The 23,807-nt window shown below is 41.1% G+C and overlaps 1 protein-coding gene across 2 annotated transcripts in view; it reads left to right on the top strand.

The window, feature by feature from the left end:
* XPO6 (exportin 6) overlaps nucleotides 1-23,807 on the top strand; it is a 117,056-nt gene that overhangs the window by 54,149 nt on the left and 39,100 nt on the right. For both annotated transcript variants that reach the window (XM_011933464.1, XM_011933463.1), the window contains 3 exons: nucleotides 3,440-3,893; nucleotides 7,159-7,285; nucleotides 14,013-14,122. In XM_011933464.1, the coding sequence (XP_011788854.1) occupies nucleotides 3,440-3,893; nucleotides 7,159-7,285; nucleotides 14,013-14,122 (691 nt within the window). The remainder of the gene's footprint in view (nucleotides 1-3,439; nucleotides 3,894-7,158; nucleotides 7,286-14,012; nucleotides 14,123-23,807) is intronic.

Raw genomic sequence — 23,807 nt, 5'->3', positions numbered from 1 at the left:
TGAGCCACCGTGCCTGGCCAGGTTTTACTTAAATGTAACAACGTATTAAACTTAAGGAATTGCTGACCTTGAGGTGCTTTTTCTACAATTCTATAAGAAATATTAATTTCTAAAAGATACCTGTATGGTTAAGAAAAAATGATAAAAATCAATTTTGTACTACATGTTTGAATTTTGTGTATCACCTCCCCCCCACCATGTTTTATTTTAGACCATGTATTTTGGGACTTCTTCCTTGTGAAAAATGGGAAAGTTAGCTAGCGTACCGTCTGTAATTCCTACGTCTGTTTAGTCTTGAGTCTCTATGTAATTTATGCTGGGGCGTCCTTTTGCTACAGCTTCTCCATTCCTTAATTCTTTATTTTGATTTATCTATTTATCCATGTGGTGTCTTTGTTTGGTATCCTCCTTGAGAAGAATTTGTGGAGTTACCTGAGGTTTTGCATGTTTGAGAGAACGTCCCCAGGCTGTGAATGTTACTGTGGAGAAGTCTGACTGAGGTGTTTTATCCTTTGTATCTGTACTTTTCTGCCTACACTGCTTCCTCATTTTAAACATTCTTAATATTGATCACTCTTCATCATTTTTTTCTTGGAACAGGATAAACCTTTTCATGTTGTAGAGTCACATCAAATTTCAGGAAATTTTTCTTCTTATTATATATATTTTTTTTTTCTCCTTTTTTTTAAAGACAGAGTCTTGCTCTGTCACCCAGGCTGGAGTACAGTGGTACAATCATAGCTCACTGCAGCCTTGACCTCCCTGGGCTCAAGCGATCCTCCCACTTCAGCCTCCTGAATAGCTGCGCCTATAGGCATGCGCCACCATGCCTGGCTAATGTTTGTATTTTTTGTAGAGATGGGGTCTCACTATGTTGTCCAAGCTGGTTTTGAACTCCTGGGCTCGAGTGATCTGCCTGCCTCAGCCTCCCAAAATGCTGGGAATACAGATGTGAGCCACTGCTCCTGGCCTGTTGTTATAGTTTTAAATATTTTTCTTCTTTTGTCTTCTCTAAAGTAATTTTACAGCTTTTTTCCCTGTTTCATTTTGTTTGATTTCCTTTAGTCTAGTGCTTTCAAAAATCAAGCAAGCATAAGAATCACTTGGAGTGCTTATAAGAACACAGATTCCTGGGCCGCAACCCCTTCAGGCTCTACTCCAGTAGGCGTGGGTTGGGGGCTGATGATTTGTACTTCTGACAAGTTCCCTGATTACACTACTGGTCCAGGTTCACAGAGTAGCCCCATGTTTCTCCAGTTTTGGGTCTTGGGGTCCCTTGACTCTTAAAAAATTACTGAGGTCCTCAAAACACTTTGTAAGTTATATCTGTTGATAGAAAAACTGAGAAGAATGTGCAAATAGTCATTAATTCATTTAAAAATACCTGATGAACCCATTACATATTAACAGATAATATACTTTAATAAAAAATAACTACATGTTTCAAAGCAAACAGAAAAATTCACTGAGAGGAGTGGTGTTGTTTTGCAGTTTTGCAAATCTCTAACGTGGCTTAGTGAAGGGCAGCTTCTGCATTTCATCTGTTACAATATCCCGTGTGATGTAGCCTCTGGAAAGCTTCATTGTACACTTGGAGATAATGAAAGTGGAAAAGGAAAAGAGCATCTTAGTATTCCTTTAAAAATAGTTTTGAATTTGTGGACCCCCTTCCCCATAATCAACAGCCATTTTAATGTAGATAACCTCTATCTTTTGTTTGGTAACATGCTCTTGTAAGAACTTACTGTTTTGTGTCCATATATTTTAATATGTAAGTGGTATAGTGAAGCTGTCATTCTGTTTCTTTCTTTTAATTGTATCTTTTTAAGGTCTCTCCAAACTGTTGCCCATCTGTGCCTTAGTCCTCTATCTGCTCACTGTGTGATACGATATCTGCCTCTGCATTCCCTATCTTCTCCCGCCAAGGAGGAGGCCAGACTGCCTCCAACTCTCCCCTTCATGCACCTCTGCCTGTCCCCTCATGGACCCGTGTGAGGGTTGTGTTGGGAGCATACCAGGAGAATGGTCAGGCGAGAGGATATGTGAATGTTTAGTAGGATTCCAGAGTGCAGGTCCTCCTCAGAATGGCCCTTCCTCCTGCACCGCCTTGTGAAGGTTCCTGCGTCCATTCTTTATACTTGATGTCTGGCATTTGCCAACATTTTTTCAGACTCCTTTTAATTTGCTTTTTCTGATTACTAATGGAATTTGAAATCTCTTCATATGCTTTAGAATTTCTTCTCTGAAAATTGTCTCTCCATATCAACTGTCTGTTTTTGTACTGGGGTTGTTGTGTTTACTGATGTGTAGCATTTTAAAAATAGATTTTAGCTTTTAGTCCTTTTCGATGTTAGAAATTGTGAATATCTTCTCACAGTCTGTTGTCCGCCTGGTAACTTTCCATTAATGTTTTTCGTTGATTAGGAACTCTATTTTTATTTTTATTTTTTATTTTTTGAGATGGATTTTTGTTCTTGTTGCCCAGGCTGGAGTGCAATGGCGTGATCTTAGCTCACTGCAACCTCCACCTTCTGGGTTCAAGCAGTTCTTCTGCCTCAGTCTCCCAAGTAGCTGGGATTACAGGCATGCACCACCACGCCTGGCTAACTTTGTATTTCACTAGAGACAGCATTTCACCATGTTGGTTAGGCTGGTCTTGAACTACTGACCTCAGGTAATCCGCCCGCCTCGGCCTCCCAAAGTGCTGGGATTACAGACATGAGCCACTGCACCCAGCCTTGATTAGAAACTCTTAATTTTGATATTGTATTCATCAGTATTTTTTGTTAAGGTTTTCATTTTGGTGGTTTTAAGGAGTCTTTTTCTCTCTTTTCTTATATTTCAAATACTCTTATATTTTCTTCTGTTAACTTTAAAGTTTTATCTTTGGTTTAAGTCTTTAATTCATTTGGTGCCCAACTTTGTATGTGGTGTTGTTAGGGATTTTTATTTGTTTATTTATTTAACGGTCATGTATCATGCTTTTCAAAAGCAAGGTCATGATTTGGGGGAAGACTAGCAAGAAAAGAACAACTTGAGTGGATCTGGGGTTTTGCAGCCAGAGAATAATCCCATCTTCTCTTCCCTTACACCTCCTGGGAAACCGCTGTGGTACAAATCTCACTAAAACTAAATTTAAGTCAAAACTCTAAAGATTATATCCAGATCCCCCTCACTAAGAATCATAATCAATTATCTTATTTGTACTGTACTGTTAAAATTTCCTAATTAGTGTTTAACTTTGAGCATATAGATTTTATTTTTTAATTTATTTATATATATCAGTTTAATTAGCTGTGAAATATATATATATTTTTTTTTTTGAAGGAGAATTACTTAAAGTTATTTGTAATTCTTTAATTACAAATTACTTTGTAATTAAATTTGATGCCGGATCAAATTTATGCCGGATAGCTTAAAAGCCTTTCCTATTTTTCAGGTGACTTACTGAGTAACCTGTTGCAGAGTCCCAGTTCAGCCAAACTGTTGAATCAGCCAATTCCCATCCTTGATGTGGAGAGTGAGTATATCTGTTCCCTGGCCTTGGAGTGCCTGGCCCATCTCTTCAGTTGGATTCCTCTATCTGCCAGCATCACCCCATCCCTCCTTACCACCATCTTCCACTTTGCGCGATTTGGCTGTGACATCCGTGCCAGAAAGATGGCGTCAGTTAACGGCAGCAGCCAGAACTGTGTCTCGGGTCAGGAGCGCGGCCGGCTTGGGGTCCTGGCCATGTCCTGCATCAATGAACTCATGTCCAAGAACTGTGTGCCTATGGAATTTGAGGAGTATTTACTGCGTATGTTCCAGCAGACTTTCTACCTCCTGCAGAAAATCACCAAGGATAACAATGCCCACACAGTGAAGAGCAGGCTAGAAGAGCTCGATGAGAGGTAATGAAACCAGGCGTGGAGCTGGTGTGCCCCAAGAAAGGGCCCTGACTGTTTACCATGCTGTGCTGCATGGCATCTGTAATCCTCTTTGATTTCAGAATATGGGGCTCCTGGTGAGGAACAGAAAGGTAGGTGTGTGCCAGTAAGTCTGAGATTAGCTGGAAGGGCTTGGGTGGTTAAGGGAAGTGACTGAGTTTGAAAAGTGCTTGTGCCTTGTGTAGGTTTGTTGTCTTTTCTCCCCATCCATCTCCTGTCCTCCCTTCTACTCCTCTTGCCCCCTTTTCCTTACTATTTGCTTGCAGGTCTGAGGTGGTGCAGGGACTGAAACTGCTGCTCCTCCGTAGCCAAGAACAGGAGAAGAGGTCCGTGGAGGTACAGGAGTTATAATCGCCCTTTCTCACTTGGTGTCGGTTTTTACTATTTGACTTTTCCCAAGTGAACATCCTGCAGTATACAGGAATTGTTATTGTGAGTTTTACATCAATGGCAAGTTTTCATCAAACTATAGGAGGGATGTTAATGTGTGCACAGGTTAATGTAGCACACAACTGCGTTTCTTTGTTATTTTCCTCTTGATTGGCGCCTACAATGACCTACTTTGTTTTTTTAAAAAGCACTCTAAAAGATGATTCTATCATGGTACTCTGAGGCAGGATTTCATGATTTGTGTCTCTTGCAGATGAGGTCATTTATGTATCTTACAACTTTGGTTAACATGATACTACTGCTGTATGAAAACAAGAGGGAAGTTGGAAACTTATGAACAATCAGATTGACTGTTTAGAGACTTTCAAGCAATAAATTATATCGAAGTAGTAAATATTTACAGATGACATGGCAGCAAAAGTTACTAATATTCTCAGTTTTCCTTAGATTGCCCTTTGTTATTAAGCTATTTTCTTTCCCTTAGAGTACATAGCAGAATATAAAGTCAAGTACCTAAAGTTGAAAGTTTTAGTGCTTTTTAAATCGGACAGTTTTATAATATTTTTCTAAAATTAAAAAATTGGTACGTAAGATTATTTTGGTTTGGGTTATTGTAAAACCGTCATGTTTGCTCTCTGTAAGAACACAATCTGATATGGTAATATGTTCTTAAAAATTATTTGGTGATAGCTTTCTACATGAATTCAAAGGCATCATTATTCACTTTCATATTCTTTCTGTCTGTGGTAAAGAAAGGCTGTATTACCTTCATTTTTCTTTTTTTATGATCTGTGTGTCTTATGTCAATATCTCATATGTTAATTTAAAAATCTAGCTGCCTGTATCAGTTATCAAATACCAGTTGTTTTGACTTCAGTCATAATGTAATCACAGACAACTTTGTTGTGGCTTCCATTTGTGGATGGTATAGAAATGTCATTATAGATTATCTATGTACTGATGTTACGTGTAACTTTTGTGCTCTTGGTTTTACATTTTAATCCTGTGCTTCCTATTGCCCTGTGAAAGCTGAGAGGTGCCTGGGAGCAGAAAGGTGACATAAATAATGCTGTGTGCTTGCTTCCTGGCTCTGGGTCCCCTACCACTAATTCTAAACAGCTCAGTCTATTCTCAGTTGTTTAGGAGCTGCTAACCAGATCCTTGGCTTCTCTTTCCCTCTACTGCCTTTCCTTTCCCCCTAACTTTCTACTGTTCATTAGCACCTGTACCAGAAGGTGGGCAAGGGAAAGAAAATGAGGTGAAATAAAATCTGTAGTTTTAGCTACTGAACAGCCTTGTTTGTATTTTTTAAACAATTGGGTTAGATACTAAAGTAAAATTGAGATTGTTCTGTATTTAGCCCATGGCTTTTTTTTTAAATGGGTAGTAGGGAATTGAATGCATCTTCCTAAAGAACAGTCAGCTGGCTGGTGACTTTGAATATATCCATGTAAAACTGTCATAAGTGAGTGAGGAAGGAGTTCCTACTCTTGAGTATTAGTGATTGATGACACCAGAGAGAAGTGTCTTTGTATGTTCCTGTCTCTAGAAACAGTTGATTTTAGTGCCTTACTGTTTTTTGAGTACTTGGCCCCATGATCCACAGAGACAGCTGTTCTCTTTATCAAAACAAATTAATATGTATTTTTTAAAAAGCTGCAAATAAGCTTGGCCACATAGAGGTCAGGCAGGCAGGCTGGCCACCCTCAGGGAGATAGGTCCCAGGAGCAACATGGGACATGTTATTTCTGGGCCAGTTTTGCTTTTCTAAGTAGTAGTTTTCTCTCCTTTTATTATTTCACATATCTTTGTTTTGAAAAATAGCTTTTGCAGTAATGAGTTTCAGAATTGCTTTTAGCCGTTATTTCATTTTCAGCTAAGGCCTAGTATGTCTTTACCTTTTTGTGTTGGTCTCTGAAATGTGATTTATGAAAGTATGGCCATCTCATTTTCTAATCACCTTTTGGTATTTAGGGGCTTCAAATGACAGTTTCTGAAATGTGAGAGTGATGATGTGCTGTGTATTTAATAACAGAGATCTCTTATCCTTGCAGCTGTGACCCACAGTCCTCTGTGAAATGATTTTGTGAATACAAATGAGTTGGGGATTCACTGTGAAGTGAAAAGAAAGAGCACTGGATTGGGAGTGGATGATAGTCCCGTTCTGCTATGAGTTGGCTAAGTGACTTTGGCCTGGTCACTTTACCTCTCTGGGCTTCATCTGCAAAATGGAAGCATCAGACTAAAGTCCCTGAGGCTTGCCCAGCTCTAATAGCCTTCCTCCCTTATATTTGAAATCACTTTTAGAGTATTGGGATGTGCTGTGTTTAATTAGCACCAGGAACCAAAGGGGGAAAAAATGGCCATTAGGTTGCAAGCCTGAGTACATCTTACCTGGATGCCATGCCATTTGTAGCCTGGTTTTGTTTTTGTGTCTTTAGCACCATTCATTTTAGTATTTTGGTCTCCCGGAAAGAAAACCAGCCTTCTGGGCTTGCCAGATTGAAATAATACAGTGATCTGCCCATCAACTTTTTGATTTCCCTTCACTTTAATTGGGTCACAACACAAATGACTTAGTAAATATGAGCGCACTAGATTATAAGAAGCTTTAGCAGACAGTGTCTGAGGATTAAAGTTGCTTTTCTGCTATGTTTCAGGTGGTTAATGGAATGAAGGGTTGCCTGTCCTGTAGGTAATTGTTGCAGGCCTTTATATTTTTAAAAGAAAATATATTACAAATTCGTATAGTTCTGTACTGAAAGAACTTTGGATTGAATTTAAGTTCTAAGGAGGTGGCTGGGTTTCTTATTGTCACCTTTTGTCTTGTCTCATTTAGCTATATCGAGAAGTTTACCGACTTTCTTCGGCTCTTTGTGAGTGTTCACCTAAGAAGAATCGAGTCTTACTCCCAGTTCCCTGTGGTGGAGTTTTTGACACTTTTGTTCAAGTACACATTTCATCAGGTAAAGCACCAAAGCCATCCTTCCCTTCCAGAAAAATGGTTTATTACCTTGTTACTTTGAGAAGAAAGAACTTTTTCTTTCAGCTTTATTTTCCAAACATTAATATAATGCTTATTATGTGAAGAGTCACAGGTTTAATCTCCCTAACATCCCTGTGAAGTAGGTTCTATTACCATTGTCATCTCTCTTTTACAGGTAAAGAGTCTGAGGCACAAAGAGTAACTTTGCTTAGAGTCATACAGTTAGTAAGTGGTGGAGCTGGGATCTGAACCCAGAGTCAGGGCTCTTGACCACTATTATGTGAGCAAAGCAAAAGACAGGAAAACTCTGAAATTAGGGCCTTTAGTTCTATTCTGTAACTGTCACTGAAACCTCCTTCAAGAAGATTATATATAGTGAAGCTCTTGAGAGTTAAGTTTTGGTAGTGTCCAATTTTTTCTCCCCCTCAACAAATGTTTTTTGAGTTCCTATTGTATTCCAGGAGCTAGACATATAACCTTCACAAGCAAAGTGTTTGCCTGCTTTGAGTTTACTTACATTCTAGTGACCCTACTCATTCTAGTATGTGTGTATGTATGTATATATATACACACACACATACACATAAAAATATATAAAATTATATATGTGGCTTTATTGAGGTATAATTGTGTATACCATGAAATTCACTCATGTAATTGTATAATTCAGTGATATTCATTGAATTCATAGAGCTGTCCAGGCATCACCACAGTACAATTTTAGATATTTCTATCACATCCTATCCCCTGTGCCTGTTGGTGTGTGTTTTTATTTTAGTTTTTAAAGTTTTTGGTAGTGACTGGGTCTTGTTACATTGATGAGGCTGATTTTGAACACCTGGCCTCAAGTGAGCCTCCTGTCTGGGCCTTCTAAAGTGCCGGGATTACAGGTATGAGCTACCGTGCCCAGCCATGTGTTTTTAAAATAAGCTTTTTTAAATTAAAGTATGACACATATACAGAAAAGTGCATAAATCTTATGTGTAGTTAGATGAATTTTCCCCAAATCAACATATGCATGTAACCATCACCTAAGTCAAGAAATAGAATGTTGCCAGCACCCAGGAAATCTCCTCATGTCCTTTCTAAGCACTTCCCCTCTTTTCTCCCCAGAAGTAACCCCAGTCCTGACCTTAATACCACAGACTAGTTTTGCCTGTTTTGGAGCTTCTGTGAATGAAAGCACATAATGTATGTTTTATCTGTGTTTTTGTTGGCCATCGTGTTTGTGAGCTTCGTTTGCGTTGTGTGTGGCAGTCGTGTGTTGATTTTCATTGTACTGTTGTTAAGTCATTGTTTGCAAGTCCACTCCCCTGCTGATTTGGCTGCTTCCAGTGCTTGCTGATCTTGCAGTGAGCATTCTTATATGTGCTTTTGGATGTACACAGGTAGCTCTTTTTGTTGGCATGTACCAGGGATGAAACTAATGGGTCGCTGAGGACATTTGATTTTAGAAGTAGTTTTTTTTTTTTAAACCACTAGTGTTGTAGCTTAATGTGGCTAGAGGAGAGACAAGGGTCTAGGCTAGGAGGGTTGTGTGTATTACTTGGAGCAGGGGTTTGATGTGAAAGCTGTCCTTTCTCAAGGAAGGTCTTGACATGTGAAAATAGAAGAGTACCCAGTGGTAAGGATGAGCCAGTTCTGGGAGCAGGGGAGGGAAGGCCAAAACTTGAAGAAGCTCAGAGGTGTCAGGTAGAGGGGCAAGTGCGTGCAGAGCATGAGGAGAGCTGTGCCGAGCTCACTAGTGCTTGGGAGAACTTGAAGTAGCTGCAGGAGGGTGAGGATGTAGGTGAGAAGCGTCAGAGATGGGACAGTTTTGAGACATCCAGAGGAATTTTAAAGGAGACCATGAAAAAGGAGGATTTGAGAGAATATTGAGTGAGTGTTAAATAGCATAACAGAAATGGGGCAGCTGAGGAGCCAGTTCTGAGGCCAGAAACAGGAGGCTTACTTGGGGAAGATGGAATGACAATGTCTTGACATTTCACTCTCTATGTAAAATGGGGTCTTCTAGTGTGTGTAGTATGGAAGAAAATGAAATATCTTTTAAAGTAGGCATGTCTTATGCCTGATTCTTTGGATTGGACCCAAAAGTTTTGTGTTTGAGGTCTGCTTATTTCTATTAGTTCTGTGTCCTTGGAGATACCTTAAATTTACTTAGATTTCAGTTTCCTCACCTAAGAAGATAGATTGCAATGGACATCTTCAGGTCTTTCCCCTTGTTTATTTTTTATGATTCTTTCAGTAGACTCCTATGTGTCATCAAATTGAAAATGGTGGTTTTATATATTTATATATTGGGAAAGTAATTGGGAAAAAAGTGTGCCCATGAAGCAAGCCACAAGCTTCTGTCCTCCTCTCTCTACCTGCAATCATCAGACGAGCTCCTTTCTGCTCTCCTGTCTCCTGTATGAGGGCCTTCCTTTCTGGGAGCAGGCTGGCCACCTGTGGGAGTAGGTGTGTCTTTGAGGTCCAGACAGAATCAGATTCTGAGCACTAGGTAGAGGGACAGGAACCTGAAAGGTACACTGTCCCAGCTTACTGTGGGTAAACCAGGGTAGACAGCCCTTTGCTGGGGAGGTAGAATGGTGACAAGGTGACAAGGTGCACTCTAGGATCAAGGCCTGCTTGTAGGGGAGGTCTTTGGAATAAGACTTAAGAATAAGAAATTAAATGATCTCAAGAGACAGCTTTAAGTTCTCATCTGTTCACTAACAAGTATGATCTTACTCTATCATAGCTTTATTAAAAAGTAATGTGGGAAAATGTGTCTTTCTCTCGTCTAGAGGGTTATATGAATATACTTACTATTTTTGTCTGTTGTTTCTAAAATTCACAAATTTTAGTACAGTCATGCGTTGCGTCCCTTAATTGACAGGGATATGTTCTGATGAATGTGTTGTTAGGTGATGTCATCATTGTGTGGACATCACAGAGCGCACTTAATGCAAGCCTAGATGGGAGAGCCCATCACACATGTAGGCTAGGTGGTGCAGGCCACAAACCTGTACAGTGTGTTACTGTGTAGAGTACCACTCTACTATTTGTACTGTGTAGAATACTGTAGGCAGCTGTAACACAAGGGTAGGGATTTGTGTCTAAACATAGAAAAGGTAGAATAAAAATACAGGATTATCTGATTGGGCCACTGTCATACATGCAGTCTATTATTGATGGAAATGTTGTTATATGGTACATGACTGTACTGATAAACATAATTTGAAGAACAGTCGTAAGACAGAAGATAGTGCTAGTATCTTCTTTAACCATTTCTCCTTTTCTGTTTCTTTTCCTGCATTTTTCTTTGCAGTGCTCAGCAGGTGTCTGCTGTCTCCTACCTCGCCTTGCTCGTTGAGCCTCTTGGCTGTGTATAATCCTATGTCTCTCTGTCTTAATGCTCCTAAGCTTACTGCATCCTCACCACTTCCTTCTTGTTCTTGTGTTTTTCATTTTGCCCATTCTTCCTGAAACCGTGCCTGAGATGGTATACCCTGTGGGGAAGGGCTGTGGACCAAGAGCCTTAAGATAAGATACACCTTCTTCTTCTTTTTTTTTTCTTTTTGAGACAGAGTTTTGTTTCTTGTCGCCCAGGCTGGAGTGAGATGTAGTGATCTTGACTCACTGCAGCCTCTGCCTCCTGGGTTCAAGCAATTCTCCTGCCTCGGCCTCCTGAGTAACTGGTGTTACGGCCATGTGCCACCACGCCTGGCTAATATTTTGTATTTTTAGTAGGGATAGGGTTTCACCATGTTGACCAGGCTGGTCTCGAATTCCTGACCTCAGGTGATCCACCCGATTCAGCCTCTCAAAGTGCTGCGATTGCAGGCGTGAACCACCATGCCTGGCAAAGATCCACTTTCTAGTTCTGATTTTGTTCCTTAATTGTCTTATTACCTTGGGCAAGACATGACTCGACTTGACTTCTGAGCCTTGGGTTCTTTATCTGTAAAAGAGGAAGATGCAAAATATTTGTCCACTTTCCAGGACTCGTAGGAAGATCACATAGACCAATGCAAATGAAAACTAAACAGCATAAACCACTTGGAAGATAAGAGTGGTGTGATTAGTTTCTTAAAGAAACCTGCCTGGATTTTCAGAGATCAGTTAGCCCTGGAATCTGAAAAGTAAATTAGAGTCTAGGTCCATTTAAAAAATGGGTCTATGAAGGTTTTGAAAAGTTAGGTGACTTCAGAAGTGGAGCCAGCCCATCATCTTGATGACCGGAATGAACCATGTCCACAGGAACTATCAGAGGCCAGGTCATGGGCATACTGTGGGCAGTGCACAAGCCCTCACAGTGGGGCCTGCAGGAATGGATGTGAAAGGTGGTGCTTCAGGTTATACAGGGGTGTCTGCTCACCTTTTCCCCAGCCTTGAGCATATAGCAAATCCTCAATTCACATGCATGAAGTTTACATGTATAATTATAAAGTACTCTGACGGAGCTATAATACTTGGATTTATGTGGTAGCCTTTCTCAAAGGCTCTACCTTATGCATCTGATGAACTGTGCTCTTTTGAGGGGGCTGGTGGATAGTTTTGAACCAAGGAGGGATAACCTTGGTGATTGACTTGAGGGAAGCTCAGCAAGTTGAACCCAGGACAAGAAGTATGTCTCTTGGATGGGCAAGTCTGGTGGCCTGTCCAAGGACTGTTCATTATCATTTCTTTCTCCTTTTTTTGAGACAGGGTCTTGCTCTGTTGCCCAGGCTGGAGTGCAATGGCACGATCTCAGCTCACTGTAACCTCCACCTCCTGGGTTCAAGCGATTTTCCTGCCCTGGCCTCCCTAGTAGCTGGGATCACAGGCATGCATCGCCATGCCTGGCTAATTTTTGTATTTTTAGTAGAGAGAGAGTTTACACCATGTTGGTCAGGGTGGTCTCGAACTCCTGATCTCAAGAGATCGACCCACCTGGGCCTCCCAAAGTGCTGGAAGTATAGGCACAAGCCACTCTGTCTGGCTGCCATATCATTTCCATGTGGCTTATTCATTGTTTTTCCTAGTTATTCTCCTGGTTCACTTCATGTCATGGATATTGTCAGTATTGCCAAGTATGAGGTGGAGACAGGACTTGGTCATTTTGTTTTCTGAAGTTGGTCCTGTCTAGTTCCAGAGCTACCCTTTGGGTTGTGAAGTTGGGAGTTTGCCTGGCTTTTTAAATTCCACTTTTTCGTTTCTTTTCTTTTTTTTTTCATATATTTTAATATTTTTTTCTAAAATATACACACTGGGCCTCACTATGTTGCCCAGGCTGGTCTCGAAGTCCTGGTCTCAAACAGTCTACCCGCCTTGGCCTCCCATAATGCTGGAATTACAGGCATGAGCCACTGCACCCAGCTAAGTTATACTTACTCTGTCTCAGACTTCAGCTTAGGTACGGAGAACTCCCACTGGATACCACCACCCAATGTTAGTTTATTTCTTGGGCACTTCCATGTATGCCCTTGTAAACGTCTAGATTTCCATGTGGATCAGTAGTAGAAAGAAACTGATCGAAGAAGGTGATGTTATTGTTTATTTTCGTATTTGATCTTGTCACCAAATATGTGGTCCAATGAGACAGCCACTAGCAAAACCAAAGGAGTCTTTCAGGTAGTGAGCATTTGAGTGGGATATCAGGGGTTGGAGCCACAGGTTGAACCGGAATGCACAGGGGAAGGATTGGTGTTGGAGATTGTGTTGCCTGGACTTTGCATGAAATAGAATCTCAGAGCCCTTGAGAAAATTAACTAGTGCAGTGGTCTTCATTGTGCTACTAGGATCCTACAAAGACTTCTCACTTTGTTCCTCCACATTAGCACCTGGTTAGAGGTTGCTATTAGCAAGTTTGACACCCCTGCTTTTGCAAATGGGATAATGCCCTGAGGGTCAGACTTAATGAGTTCATTTTCAGTCTGTTCTATAGGAAGACTGCAAGTGTTACTTTCCTTACATTCCAGTGTGTGAACCTGTCACCTTTGAAGCCACTGAAACTGATTTTTGCTTTCATAATGGTTTGTAGTGGAAAGAGCATTGGCTGGGGGTAAAGGGACCTGTTTTTAACTCTAGCCTTAAACAGCTTACATCTCTGAATCTCAGTTTCTTTCTCTTGAAAATAGATTTAAACTAGATAATCTGTAAGAGCCCTCTCCACCATCTCAGATTTTTTTTTTTTTTTTTTAGAGACAGAGTCTCACTCTGTTGCCCAGGCTGGAGTGCAGTGGCACTATGTCGGCTCACTGCAAGCTCCGCCTCCTGGGTTCACGCCATTCTCCTGTCTCAGCCTCCCGAGTAGCTGGGACTATAGGCGCCCGCATCATGCCCGGCTAATTTTTTGTATTTGTAATAGAGACAGGGTTTCACTGTGTTAGCCAGGATGGTCTCAATCTCCTGACCTTGTGATCTGCCAGCTTCAGCCTCCCAACATGCTGGGATTACAGGCTTGACAGTCTGAGATTTTAAGATAGATTTTTGTTTGACTTATTTTATAACTCAGTTTATCCTGCACAGTATCTCCCTTATGTGTTCCATGGTACTCTTGTCTTGTTAGGTTCAGGAGGGCCCAGTGTTATAGACCGACTAAAATCCACCAGTTTTGATTACAAACTGGGGAATCTAGGCTTATGGTGTCATCATTCTGCTGGAATTAAACGCCAGCATTTGTGTGTTTCTAAGGAATAATAGCATTAAATAATTTCATTGTCTGGATTTTTTTTGTACCATAGCCTACTCATGAAGGTTACTTCTCTTGTTTGGATATCTGGACGCTCTTTTTGGACTATCTGACAAGTAAAATTAAAAGTCGTCTTGGAGACAAGGAAGCAGTTCTCAACAGGTAAACTCCTTAAACACTGATAATTAGATACGATCATTTTGCGAGTTATTCTAGTGGCCTAAGGGACAGCCATGCATCTGGACCTTTTCAGTGAAGCTGAGTCATGTAAGCTGTTTAGGCAATAATGCCATTGAGCATTTCCTTTTTTTTCTCTTTTAAGTATTTTGTTAAGACTTTTTAAAATTTTAAAAGTAATATGTATTACTAATTTTTTATATTTTAATGCATTTGTGTTAATGTTTTTAATTTTTTAAATAGCCCTTATTTTAGAGATACAAACTGAAGTATTTATTGGATAAAATGATATGACATCTGGGATTTGCTTAAATAACCCAGTGGGGGTAGAAGGGAAGTGGGTTGGTGTAGAGAAGAAACAGGCTGCCCATGTGTTGGTGATTGATGTTGGAATTAGTTCATAGGAACTTGGGGTTCATTATGTTCTTACTCCATTTGTATGTATTTGAAAATTTCCTAAATAAATTAATAAATACCTGTTAAGAAAAAGGTGTTCATTTTTAAATCTAGGAGAAGATATAGAAAAATGTAAGGAAGATAAATTATTCATAATCCCACACCCCAGAGATAATTGCTTTTGCACTTTTTATTATATTTTTAAAAAACAGAATGGGAAACGGTTTGTTTTTTCCCCCCATATGTTTCTCAAACCCATTTTTCTTGCTTGCAGGAAGAGAGTATATTTCCTGTACAATATGTTCTTTGTGCCACAGGGTGGGGAAAAGAGGAAGGGAAGGTGGAGATTCAGCATGCCAGGAAAATAGTGGCAGCATCCATATATGGGGAAAGTAAAAGCGGCAGCTTTTCTTAGCAGAAGCATACCCATCGTAGTCCCAGTAGGTGACTGCATCGCATTCACACAGTGAGCAGGCAGTGATGAAGGAGGCAAAGAAGCTATATTTTACATTGTAGGATCAGAGTAGTTTCCTAATAAACTAAACCTGATTCGTATAATTTGTATATTTATGCTATGAGATTACAAACTAGGTGATCTAGCCCTAGGTACTTTACCATACTTAAGAGAGTGCCTGCAGATTTTACTCAGTTTGGTTATAGCTCCTACTTCTTTGCACAGTATTTATAAGAGCAATTTCAGATTAGGTGGTCCTTGTGTTGTAAAACCAGTGCATGAGGGAGGTTCTGTCAAATGGAAGCCATGCGGAGAATCGCACAGACCTATGTTTGGATCCTGGTTTTGTAGTTGCTACCTAGGGGTACTTGGGTAAGGTACTTAGCCTGTGGAAGCTTCTATTTCCTCATTTGTAAACTGAGAATGAAGATAATAGTTACTGATACGTTAATTGAAATAATGAACTAACATATTTAGAACGCTTGGCACGCTCTAAGTGTTCGGCTGGTGGTGGTGTTAGTGAATACTCTTTCCCCATAAATGTACCAAATGGAGGAGGGTGGAGAGGAGAGACTCCACTGCAGAGAAAAGGTTGGACTGGAACTCCAAAGGCTTTTCCATTCCTGCGGTTTTGTGAGTTTTAAAAATTCTAAACAGGACCTAGATGTGATAGTATGTACCTATAGTCCCAGCTACATGGGAGGCTGAGGCAGGAGAATCACTTGAGCCCAGGAGCTCAGAACTGCTGTGTGCAGTGGTCACGCTGTGGCTGGCCACTGCTCTCCAGGCTGGGAACATAGTGAGACTCTGTGTCTCTTGGTACCAATCACTGGTTCCATTTGCTGAACTCTGTCTCTATTGAAAATTAAAATAAATAAATATGCAAATTTCTTTTGAGAATTTTATTTTCCAAGTTTAAACATTTGTTCTTTTGTTCCCAAAGATAATTTTTGTAATTGTGGAATAAGTTACAAATTGCTACGGTGTCAGGTTATAGGTAGTACGTTCATATATCAGAAATTGTATTACACACAGGAGATGCTGTTTTTGGTGAAGTTGCCAACTTTAGGTAATTGTGTTTTTGAAATGAGATCTTGAAGGAAAAGTTACTTGTGCCAAAATATCTTTCTTACATGCTAAATAGGCATATCTTTTTGGTTCTGGGACTATGCCTAATTTTTCTATATCTAGTGTACATATTCCTTCATATCTCTCAAGCTTGTTGCGAGAATAAACCGAGGAAATGGTTAATATGAAAATGCTTTTTAAAAAACAGTACAAGGCCGGGTGTGGTGGCTCATGCCTGTAATCCCAGTGCTTTAGGAGGCCAAGGTGGGTGGATCACGAGGTCAGGAGTTCAAGACCAGCCTGGCAGAGAAGGTGAAACCCTGTCTCTACTAAAAATACAAAAATTAGCTGGGCGTGGTGGCAGGCACCTGTAATCCCAGCTACTTGGGAGGCTGAGGCAGGAGATTCTCCTGAACCCTGGTGGCAGATGTTGCAGAGAGCCAAGATCACGCCGCTGGACTCCAGCCTAGGTGACAGAGTGAGACTGTCTAAAAAAAAAAAAAAGAGAAAATATATACTAGCAGATTATTAGTATTTTTTTTTTTTTGAGACGGAGTCTCGCTCTGTTGCCCGGGCTGGAGTGCAGTGGCCGGATCTCAGCTCACTGCAAGGTCCGTCTCCCGGGTTTACACCATTCTCCTGCCTCAGCCTCCCGAGTAGCTGGGACTACAGGCGCCAGCCACCTCGCCCGGCTAGCTTTTTGTATTTTTTAGTAGAGACGGGGTTTCACCGTGTTAGCCAGGATGGTCTCGAACTCCTGACCTTGTGATCTGCCTGTCTCAGCCTCCCAAAGTGCTGGGATTACAGGCTTGAGCCACCGCGCCCGGCCTGATTATTAGTATTAAACACACACTTCTGCAGATCATTATACCAATAGAAGGAGCAGTGGTGTAGATAATTTAAATTTCTTTTTTGCTTTAGGCTAGCTGTGTTTACTTTTGGTCAGGTTATATGCTGATCACATTTCCTCTTGCCAAATGGACGTACTTAATACCTCTCTTGCAAGATGGTTAGGGTTCAAGGAAATCGTGTATGTAAAATAGCTGGCACAGCATCTAGATGTATTAGGCACTCAGTACGTGGTCATAGTGATGACAAATAGCAAAGAGGAATAATAGAAGATGTTACTGCCTTTAGACTGTGGTTGTGACTGTGGAGATAGGTGGCATGGCCCCTGGACAGTCTAAAGGCCTTTAGCCCATCTGCAGATGTTTACCTGCATGCTAGGCATCTGTTATCTAATGTCACAGTTGTCAGTTGTTCTGGCTGACCACTTGAAACAGTGGGAATTTTTTTCATTGATCATGTGATTATCATCCGAAATGAGGCTTTCTAATTTTTCATGATTTATTCTTTTTTAAATGTAACACATACAATGCCTTTATGCCTTTGAAAAATAAAACAACAGGCCAAGTGCCATGGCTCATTCCTGTAATCCCAGCACTTTGGGAGGCTGAGGCAGGAGGATCACTTGAGGGCAGGAGTTTGAGACCAGCCCTGCCTACGTAATGAGACCCTGTCTCTACAAAAACTTAAAAAACAATTAGCCAGACATGGTAGTGTGCACCTGTAATTCCAGCTCCTTGTGGGTACCTAGGTGGGAGGATCACTTGAGCCCAGGAGTTTGAGACCAGCCTGGACAACATAGCAAAACTCAGTCTGTACAAAAAATAGAAAAAATGGTGCATGCCTGTAGTCACAGCTACTCTGGAGGCTGAGGCAGGAGGACTGCTTGAGCCCAGGAGTTGGAGGCCACGGTGGCCGATGATCATGCCATTGCACTCCAGCCTGGGCGACAGAGAAAGACTCTGTCTCTAAAATAAAATAAAACAACAACAACAACAACAACAACAAACCCTTCCAAGCTCCTCTGGTTAATGCTGTTAAATAGTATCCACCATCTGGGGAACTGCATGTCCTATCAGATACCCCCTAGTGGTCTAGGACAGTAGACTACAAAGAACATGTGTTAGTCCACTGGGCTGCACAAAGAAAATATTTCAACTTCAGCTTAAAATTTTTTCGGTAACTCTTACATTCACCACTCCAGACTCTTAATATATCAGAGAGATGCTGTTTTGCAGGAGCAGCTGCTGAAGAACACTGGCTTCTGGTGATGACCACATTTATGTTAACTAAGAGCATGCACGTGTGATCAAATGTTTGTCAGCTGATAAAATATACCAGAGACAAGTTGGGATATTCTGGAATCATATTTCAGAAGCAACTAATCTTGCAGGAAGTAGTCAAAAATGTTCTCTTGCTGTCTTAAATGGGAAATGTAGGTGTGGTTAAGTCACAAAGGCAGCACTCGTTTCCTGTCCCTTGTGGTTTAAAGGTCTTGCATCATTCATCACAACAAAGTGGTAAGCATTGTAAGCTACTAATTTAGAAGCACAAATGTACATAGATTTATTTTTGGTCCTAGGAGCTTGGAAATTGGAGCTCTGCATGGTCCCTTGCCTGGTCAGGAGTTTCTTGATGAGAGACGGTGGGGACTTGAGAAAGCCTGAGCCCCAGTGTTAATTGGGTAAATTTTCTGTAGCCATTCCTGCAGAGCGGAATGGCTGATGGGGTAGACGTCCTGATCTCTATTTTGAGGTGGTGGCATGGAAAGGCCCGGATTTTCTTTTCCCTTTCTTTTTTTGTGCTTTTGGATGGTTGTGACTTCCTCACAAATTGTTGAGAAAGTGGAATGAACCAATGAGTGTAAAGTGCCTTGGCTGACAGTAGGTGCTCAGTGAATAAGCATTGGTTCGCCTCCCCTTTCTCTCTCACTTCCGGCTCTTTGTGCTTGTCAATGTGAGGGGAGTCACCTGTGTAGAAATTTATTTTTACAGGAAAATGAAGAAACCTGAGTGTGTGAAGCAACCTAGAGTCATTGTGTCATGTTCTATGAGCCTCTTTGTGACTAGACTTCTGGCAAGTGCTGGCCACAAACCAGCGTAGGGATTCCGGTGACATTAGATTGGACTGTAAACAAATGTGAGCGAGCGTGAGAAAAACTGCTCCTTGCTTTTTGGAGTGGGTGAACCTGCTTAATAAAGAGGAAGTGCCAGTGTTACACATAACATTGTGGTGCAATAAAAGGTGTGAACTAGGTTTAGATCAGAGCTCTAGCAGCTTTCTAGTTCCTGCTCTTGACTGCCCCACAGGGCAAGTGAATAGAGTCTTAGTTGCTATATTGAGTTGAAAAAGCTATCCAGGAATATGCTTCAATCCTTTGTGTTTACTTGACTTGGAATTTTGTCTGTTTATCGCCTGTTTGTTTTTCTTTCATTTCTTTGTTCATTTGTTTTTTATTCATATATATTTTATTGAGCACCTACTATGTAGTTGCTTTAACATGTATAATTTTATTTAACTCTCAGAACTTGAGGCCTATAGGCTTATCTCTGTGGTATAGATAAGCCTTTAATGCTGTAAATTTCCTTCTAAGCCCTGCTTTAGCTTCATCCCTCAAATTTTTTTTTTTGGAGACGGAGTCTCGGTCTGTCACCAGACTGGAGTGCAGTGGCGCGATCTTGTCTCACTGCAACCTCTGCTTCCTGGGTTCAAGCAGTTCTCCTGCCTCAGCCTCCCGAGTAGCTGGGATTACAGGCACACACCACCACGCCCAGCTAATTTTTGTATTTTTAGTTGAGATGGGGTTTCACCATGTTGGTCAGGCCGGTCTCGATCACGTGACCTCGTGATCTGCCTGCCTCGGCCTCCCAAAGTGCTGGGATTATAGGCGTGAGCCACCATGCCTGGCTATCCCTCAAATTTTAATGTTACATTTTAATTTTCATTTGATTTAAACTATTTTCTAATTTCTTTGGAGATTTCCTTTGTTTAGTTTCTAAATATTTGGGGATTTTCCATATACCTTTTTGTTATTGTTTTCTAGTTTAATTTGTCCATGTCTTTTTTTTTTTTTTTTTGAGATGGGGTCTTGCTTTGTTGCCCAGGCTAGAGGAGTGCAATGGTATGATCTCGGCTCACTGCAACCTCCACCTCCCAGGTTCCAGCGATTCTCCTGCCTCAGCCTCCCAAGTAGCTAGGATTATAGGTGCCCGCCACTATGCCTGGCTAATTTTTGTATTTTTAGTAGAGACAGAGTTTCGCCATGTTGACCAGGCTGGTCTGGAACTCCTGACCTCAGGTGATCTGCCTGCCTTGGCCTCCCAAAGTGCTGGGATTACAGGCGTGAGCCACCGCGCCCAGCCTGTACGTGTTTTCTTTATCCTACTTGTTCTATCAGTTACTGAGAGAGGGGTGAATTCTCTAAAAATAATTTTGGATTTGTCTGTCTCCTTTTAGTTTGATCAGTTTTTGCTTCATTTATTTTGAGACTCTGTTAGTTGCATACACATTTAGTTTTCTTTTCCAGTGTGTCTATTGAGTGTTGGACCACATTTCTTTATGTGGGTTTTTTTGGTGGTGGTTCTGGGTATTACAGTATATATACTTAACTTTTCACAGTCACATTTTACCACAAGGGTGGTATGGAAACCTTACCACCATATAGATTCGAGTCCTTTAGCCTTTCTTCTTTATATTGAGGTTTTACATATACATACTTGGAAAACCCCACCAATATTCTAATTTATACACATACCCATCATTCATATTTTATAGCTCTTAAGAAGAAAAAAGTAGTCTATAGATTTATCCAGACATTGCCATTTCTCTTGCTTTTCCTTCATTCTTGAAGTTCCAGGTTTCTTTCTCATATTGTTTACCTGCTTTATTAGTTAGCTGGGGCCACTATAACAAAATACCACAGGCCAGCTTTAAACAACAGAAATGTATTTTCTCATAGTTTTGGAGTCTAGAAGTTCCACTTCAAAGTGCTGGCAGATTCTGTTTCTGTGAGCTCTCTTGGTGGCTTGCAGACACCGCCTTCTCTCTGAGTGCTCACGTGGCCTTTTTTGTGTGCACGTGAGGAAAGGGAGGGAGAGAACCCTTGTGTCTCTTTGTCTTCTCATAAGGGCAACAGTCCTGTTGGATTAAGGCTCTGCTCTTTGACCTCACATAACTTTATTACCTTTTTATAGGCCCTGTTTTTCAAGTACAGACACATTGAGGGTTAGGCTTCAATACATGAATGAGTAGTTTTTGGGGAAGAGTCGCACAATTCAGACCTTAGAGGAACCTCATGGAGCATTGTTATTATAGCTGTTTTAGAGTCATCGATAATTCCTACACCTTTGTCATCTTGAGGTTGGCATCTGTTGATTGTCTTTTCCTTGAGAAGTCGTGTCTCTTTGTGTAGCAAGTAATTTTTTGAATCCTTTTACCTATTTATTCTACCATTAGGTATGGTTTCCCTCTCCATCATCATCTTATGGTCAGAGATCGATGCTGGATATGCTACAGACATCACACCCACGATTCAGGCAGCAGAAATGAGAAGTGGGATAGGTTGGACAAAAGAAGACTTCTTAGAAGTCCCACCCAGTAGCTGCTTTCAGTCTCTCGTTGGCTGCCTCCATGTTCAGGGGAGATGTTGTCTTTGAGTTGGCCCCAATACCCAGTGTTCTCTTGCCAAGGAAGGAGAATGGGTATTGGGCAGGCAACCAGAGTGTCTGTCACAGCCATATACTTTCTCCACCTCCCACATGCATGACACTTGGGGAGATCAATGATCTCTGTGCATGTTTGCCTGGTTTTTGCTTGTACTTAATTTTCTAAGTGATACGGGTTTTTTTTTTTTTGCAGCCAGAGTTGCCAATTGCCAGTTAAGATTTTAGGTCTAATTTAGGGTTACATTTACATAGAAAGTCTCTAAATTTCCTTTTAGCACAGCAAGACAATTTATAGATGACAAAATTCATCTGTCCTCTGGTCTGAAGTAGATTTTCTTTCCTAGCAGAATTGTGAAAATATTTTGATCTGTCACAGCAATTTATAGCGTGAAACTTCTGTAACTTTACAATTTATGTCTTGAACAAAAGCAAAAACATAAACTCTAGGCCTAAGTGTTTGATCTTACCTTTCTATGGAGTTTACTAAATGGGATTTTGACTTTATTGGGTGAATTTTCCCACAGATGTTGTTGATTTTATTAGTGCCTTTTTCCCTACTAGCATTCTTTCCTGGGCCCTGTTCAGTTGCCAGTCTACTTTAGAGCTGGCATGTGTTAGAGTGTGAAGTCGTTTGCTTACAGTTGGGGAGTCATTGCTGGATATGGTAAGTAAGGAGTGTCTCTGTCTCTAGTTAAGAAATGAACTGTCGGGAGCTAAACAGTGGGTGCTCATGGACATAGGATGGCAACAACAGACACTGGAGACTGATAGAGAGGGGAGTAGGGAGGAGGGCAGGGGCTGAAAAGCTGTTGGGTACTATGCTCAGTGCCTGGGTGAGGAGATCAGTTGTACCTCATACCTCAGCATCACGCAGTATACTCTAGTAACCAGTCTGAACATGTATCCCCTGAATCTAACATAAAAGTTGAAATTATGTTAAAAAATAAATACAAATGTCAATTTTGGCATAGGTTAAATTCTTAATGTAAAAAAAAAAAAAAGACACCAAAATCTGAAATGGGACAATCCAGGAGGATTTGTAAGTGGTCTGTAGACTGAGTCTCATCACATGGGCTGTACCTCATGGACTAAATGAACTGTATTTGGTCTTGGTATTGGATATCTTTTAGCTTTGATTATCATGTTGTCCCAGTACTCAACTGTAGTAGATTTGGTGGTGTATTAGTTAGAGTCCTGTCAGGAAATCAGAAACCATACTTAATTATTTGAACAGAAAATTCAGTGTAGGAAATCGATTAAATAGATTTCAGAAGGAACACTGAGATAACATAGTTGATAAGTACAGGAAGTGGCTCCACCCCTAAGGCTAGAAGTACAAAGGCAAGAAGCTGGGGCTATCAAAATCTGGAAGATCAGAGCTTGGGCCCTGAGCAACTAGGGTTCAGATCTCTGAAGAGGCGGCCCCATCCAGCTGCTGCAGGAGTTCAGAGGAGGGACCTTTTCGAACTGGGACCATTCCTTTGAGGAGAGGGTGTTGCCTCTACCTCTGAGGGTGCACGATACTAGTTCTGGGAATGTGGAATGAAGCTGGAAACTGGAACCAGTTGCTGCTGCCAGGTATCTGTTGCTGGGGCAGCACTGCCAGGACAGCAAGCCCACAGGAAGGATGCAGTCCTTTTGTCCCTTCTGCCTTCCAGTCTCCCTCCAGTGTCCCTGCTGCAGAACCTAACTGACTGAAACGAAGTGTCCTTTGAGTCTCAGCCCCAGCATCGCAACTGTGGAGAGTAGATTGATGTGGAGAGCTTACTAACCAGCACTGGTGGTTTGCTGTATGAGTGGGAGCAATCCCTTAACTTATCTTAGAAGCATTTCAGGATAGGCGAGTATTTAGGCAACATGATTTGTTCTTGAAAATGAGCAGTTTGTTGGTCCTTGTGTAGCAGTTGTTGCTTATAACTTGGTATCTTCTGAGTTGGGTTCTTATTACATGTGGGAAATATCCAAACCTACTGCTCTGAGTATTTCTTTGAGAAATTATTCTTAGACACAAATCAAAGGGTCACGGTTTCCCCAGGCTCTTTTTAGTTTCTAAGTCTTCTCAAAATGGACTAAAGATTAGGTTTTGGGAGTTGGGTGGAGCAGGCTTAAAACCCATTGGTGCCGTGTGCAGTGGCTCACGCCTGTAATCCCGACACTTTGGGAGGTCGAGGCTGGCGGATCATCTGAGGTCCGGATTTCAAGACCAACCCGACCAACATGGTGAAACCCCGTCTCTACTAAA

This window comes from Colobus angolensis, unplaced genomic scaffold (genome assembly GCF_000951035.1).
Source record: "Colobus angolensis palliatus isolate OR3802 unplaced genomic scaffold, Cang.pa_1.0 Scaffold128, whole genome shotgun sequence".
Classification (NCBI taxonomy): domain Eukaryota; kingdom Metazoa; phylum Chordata; class Mammalia; order Primates; family Cercopithecidae; genus Colobus; species Colobus angolensis.
The sequence above is the reverse complement of the archived record's forward strand: the minus strand, read 5'-3'. Positions and strand labels throughout refer to the sequence as shown.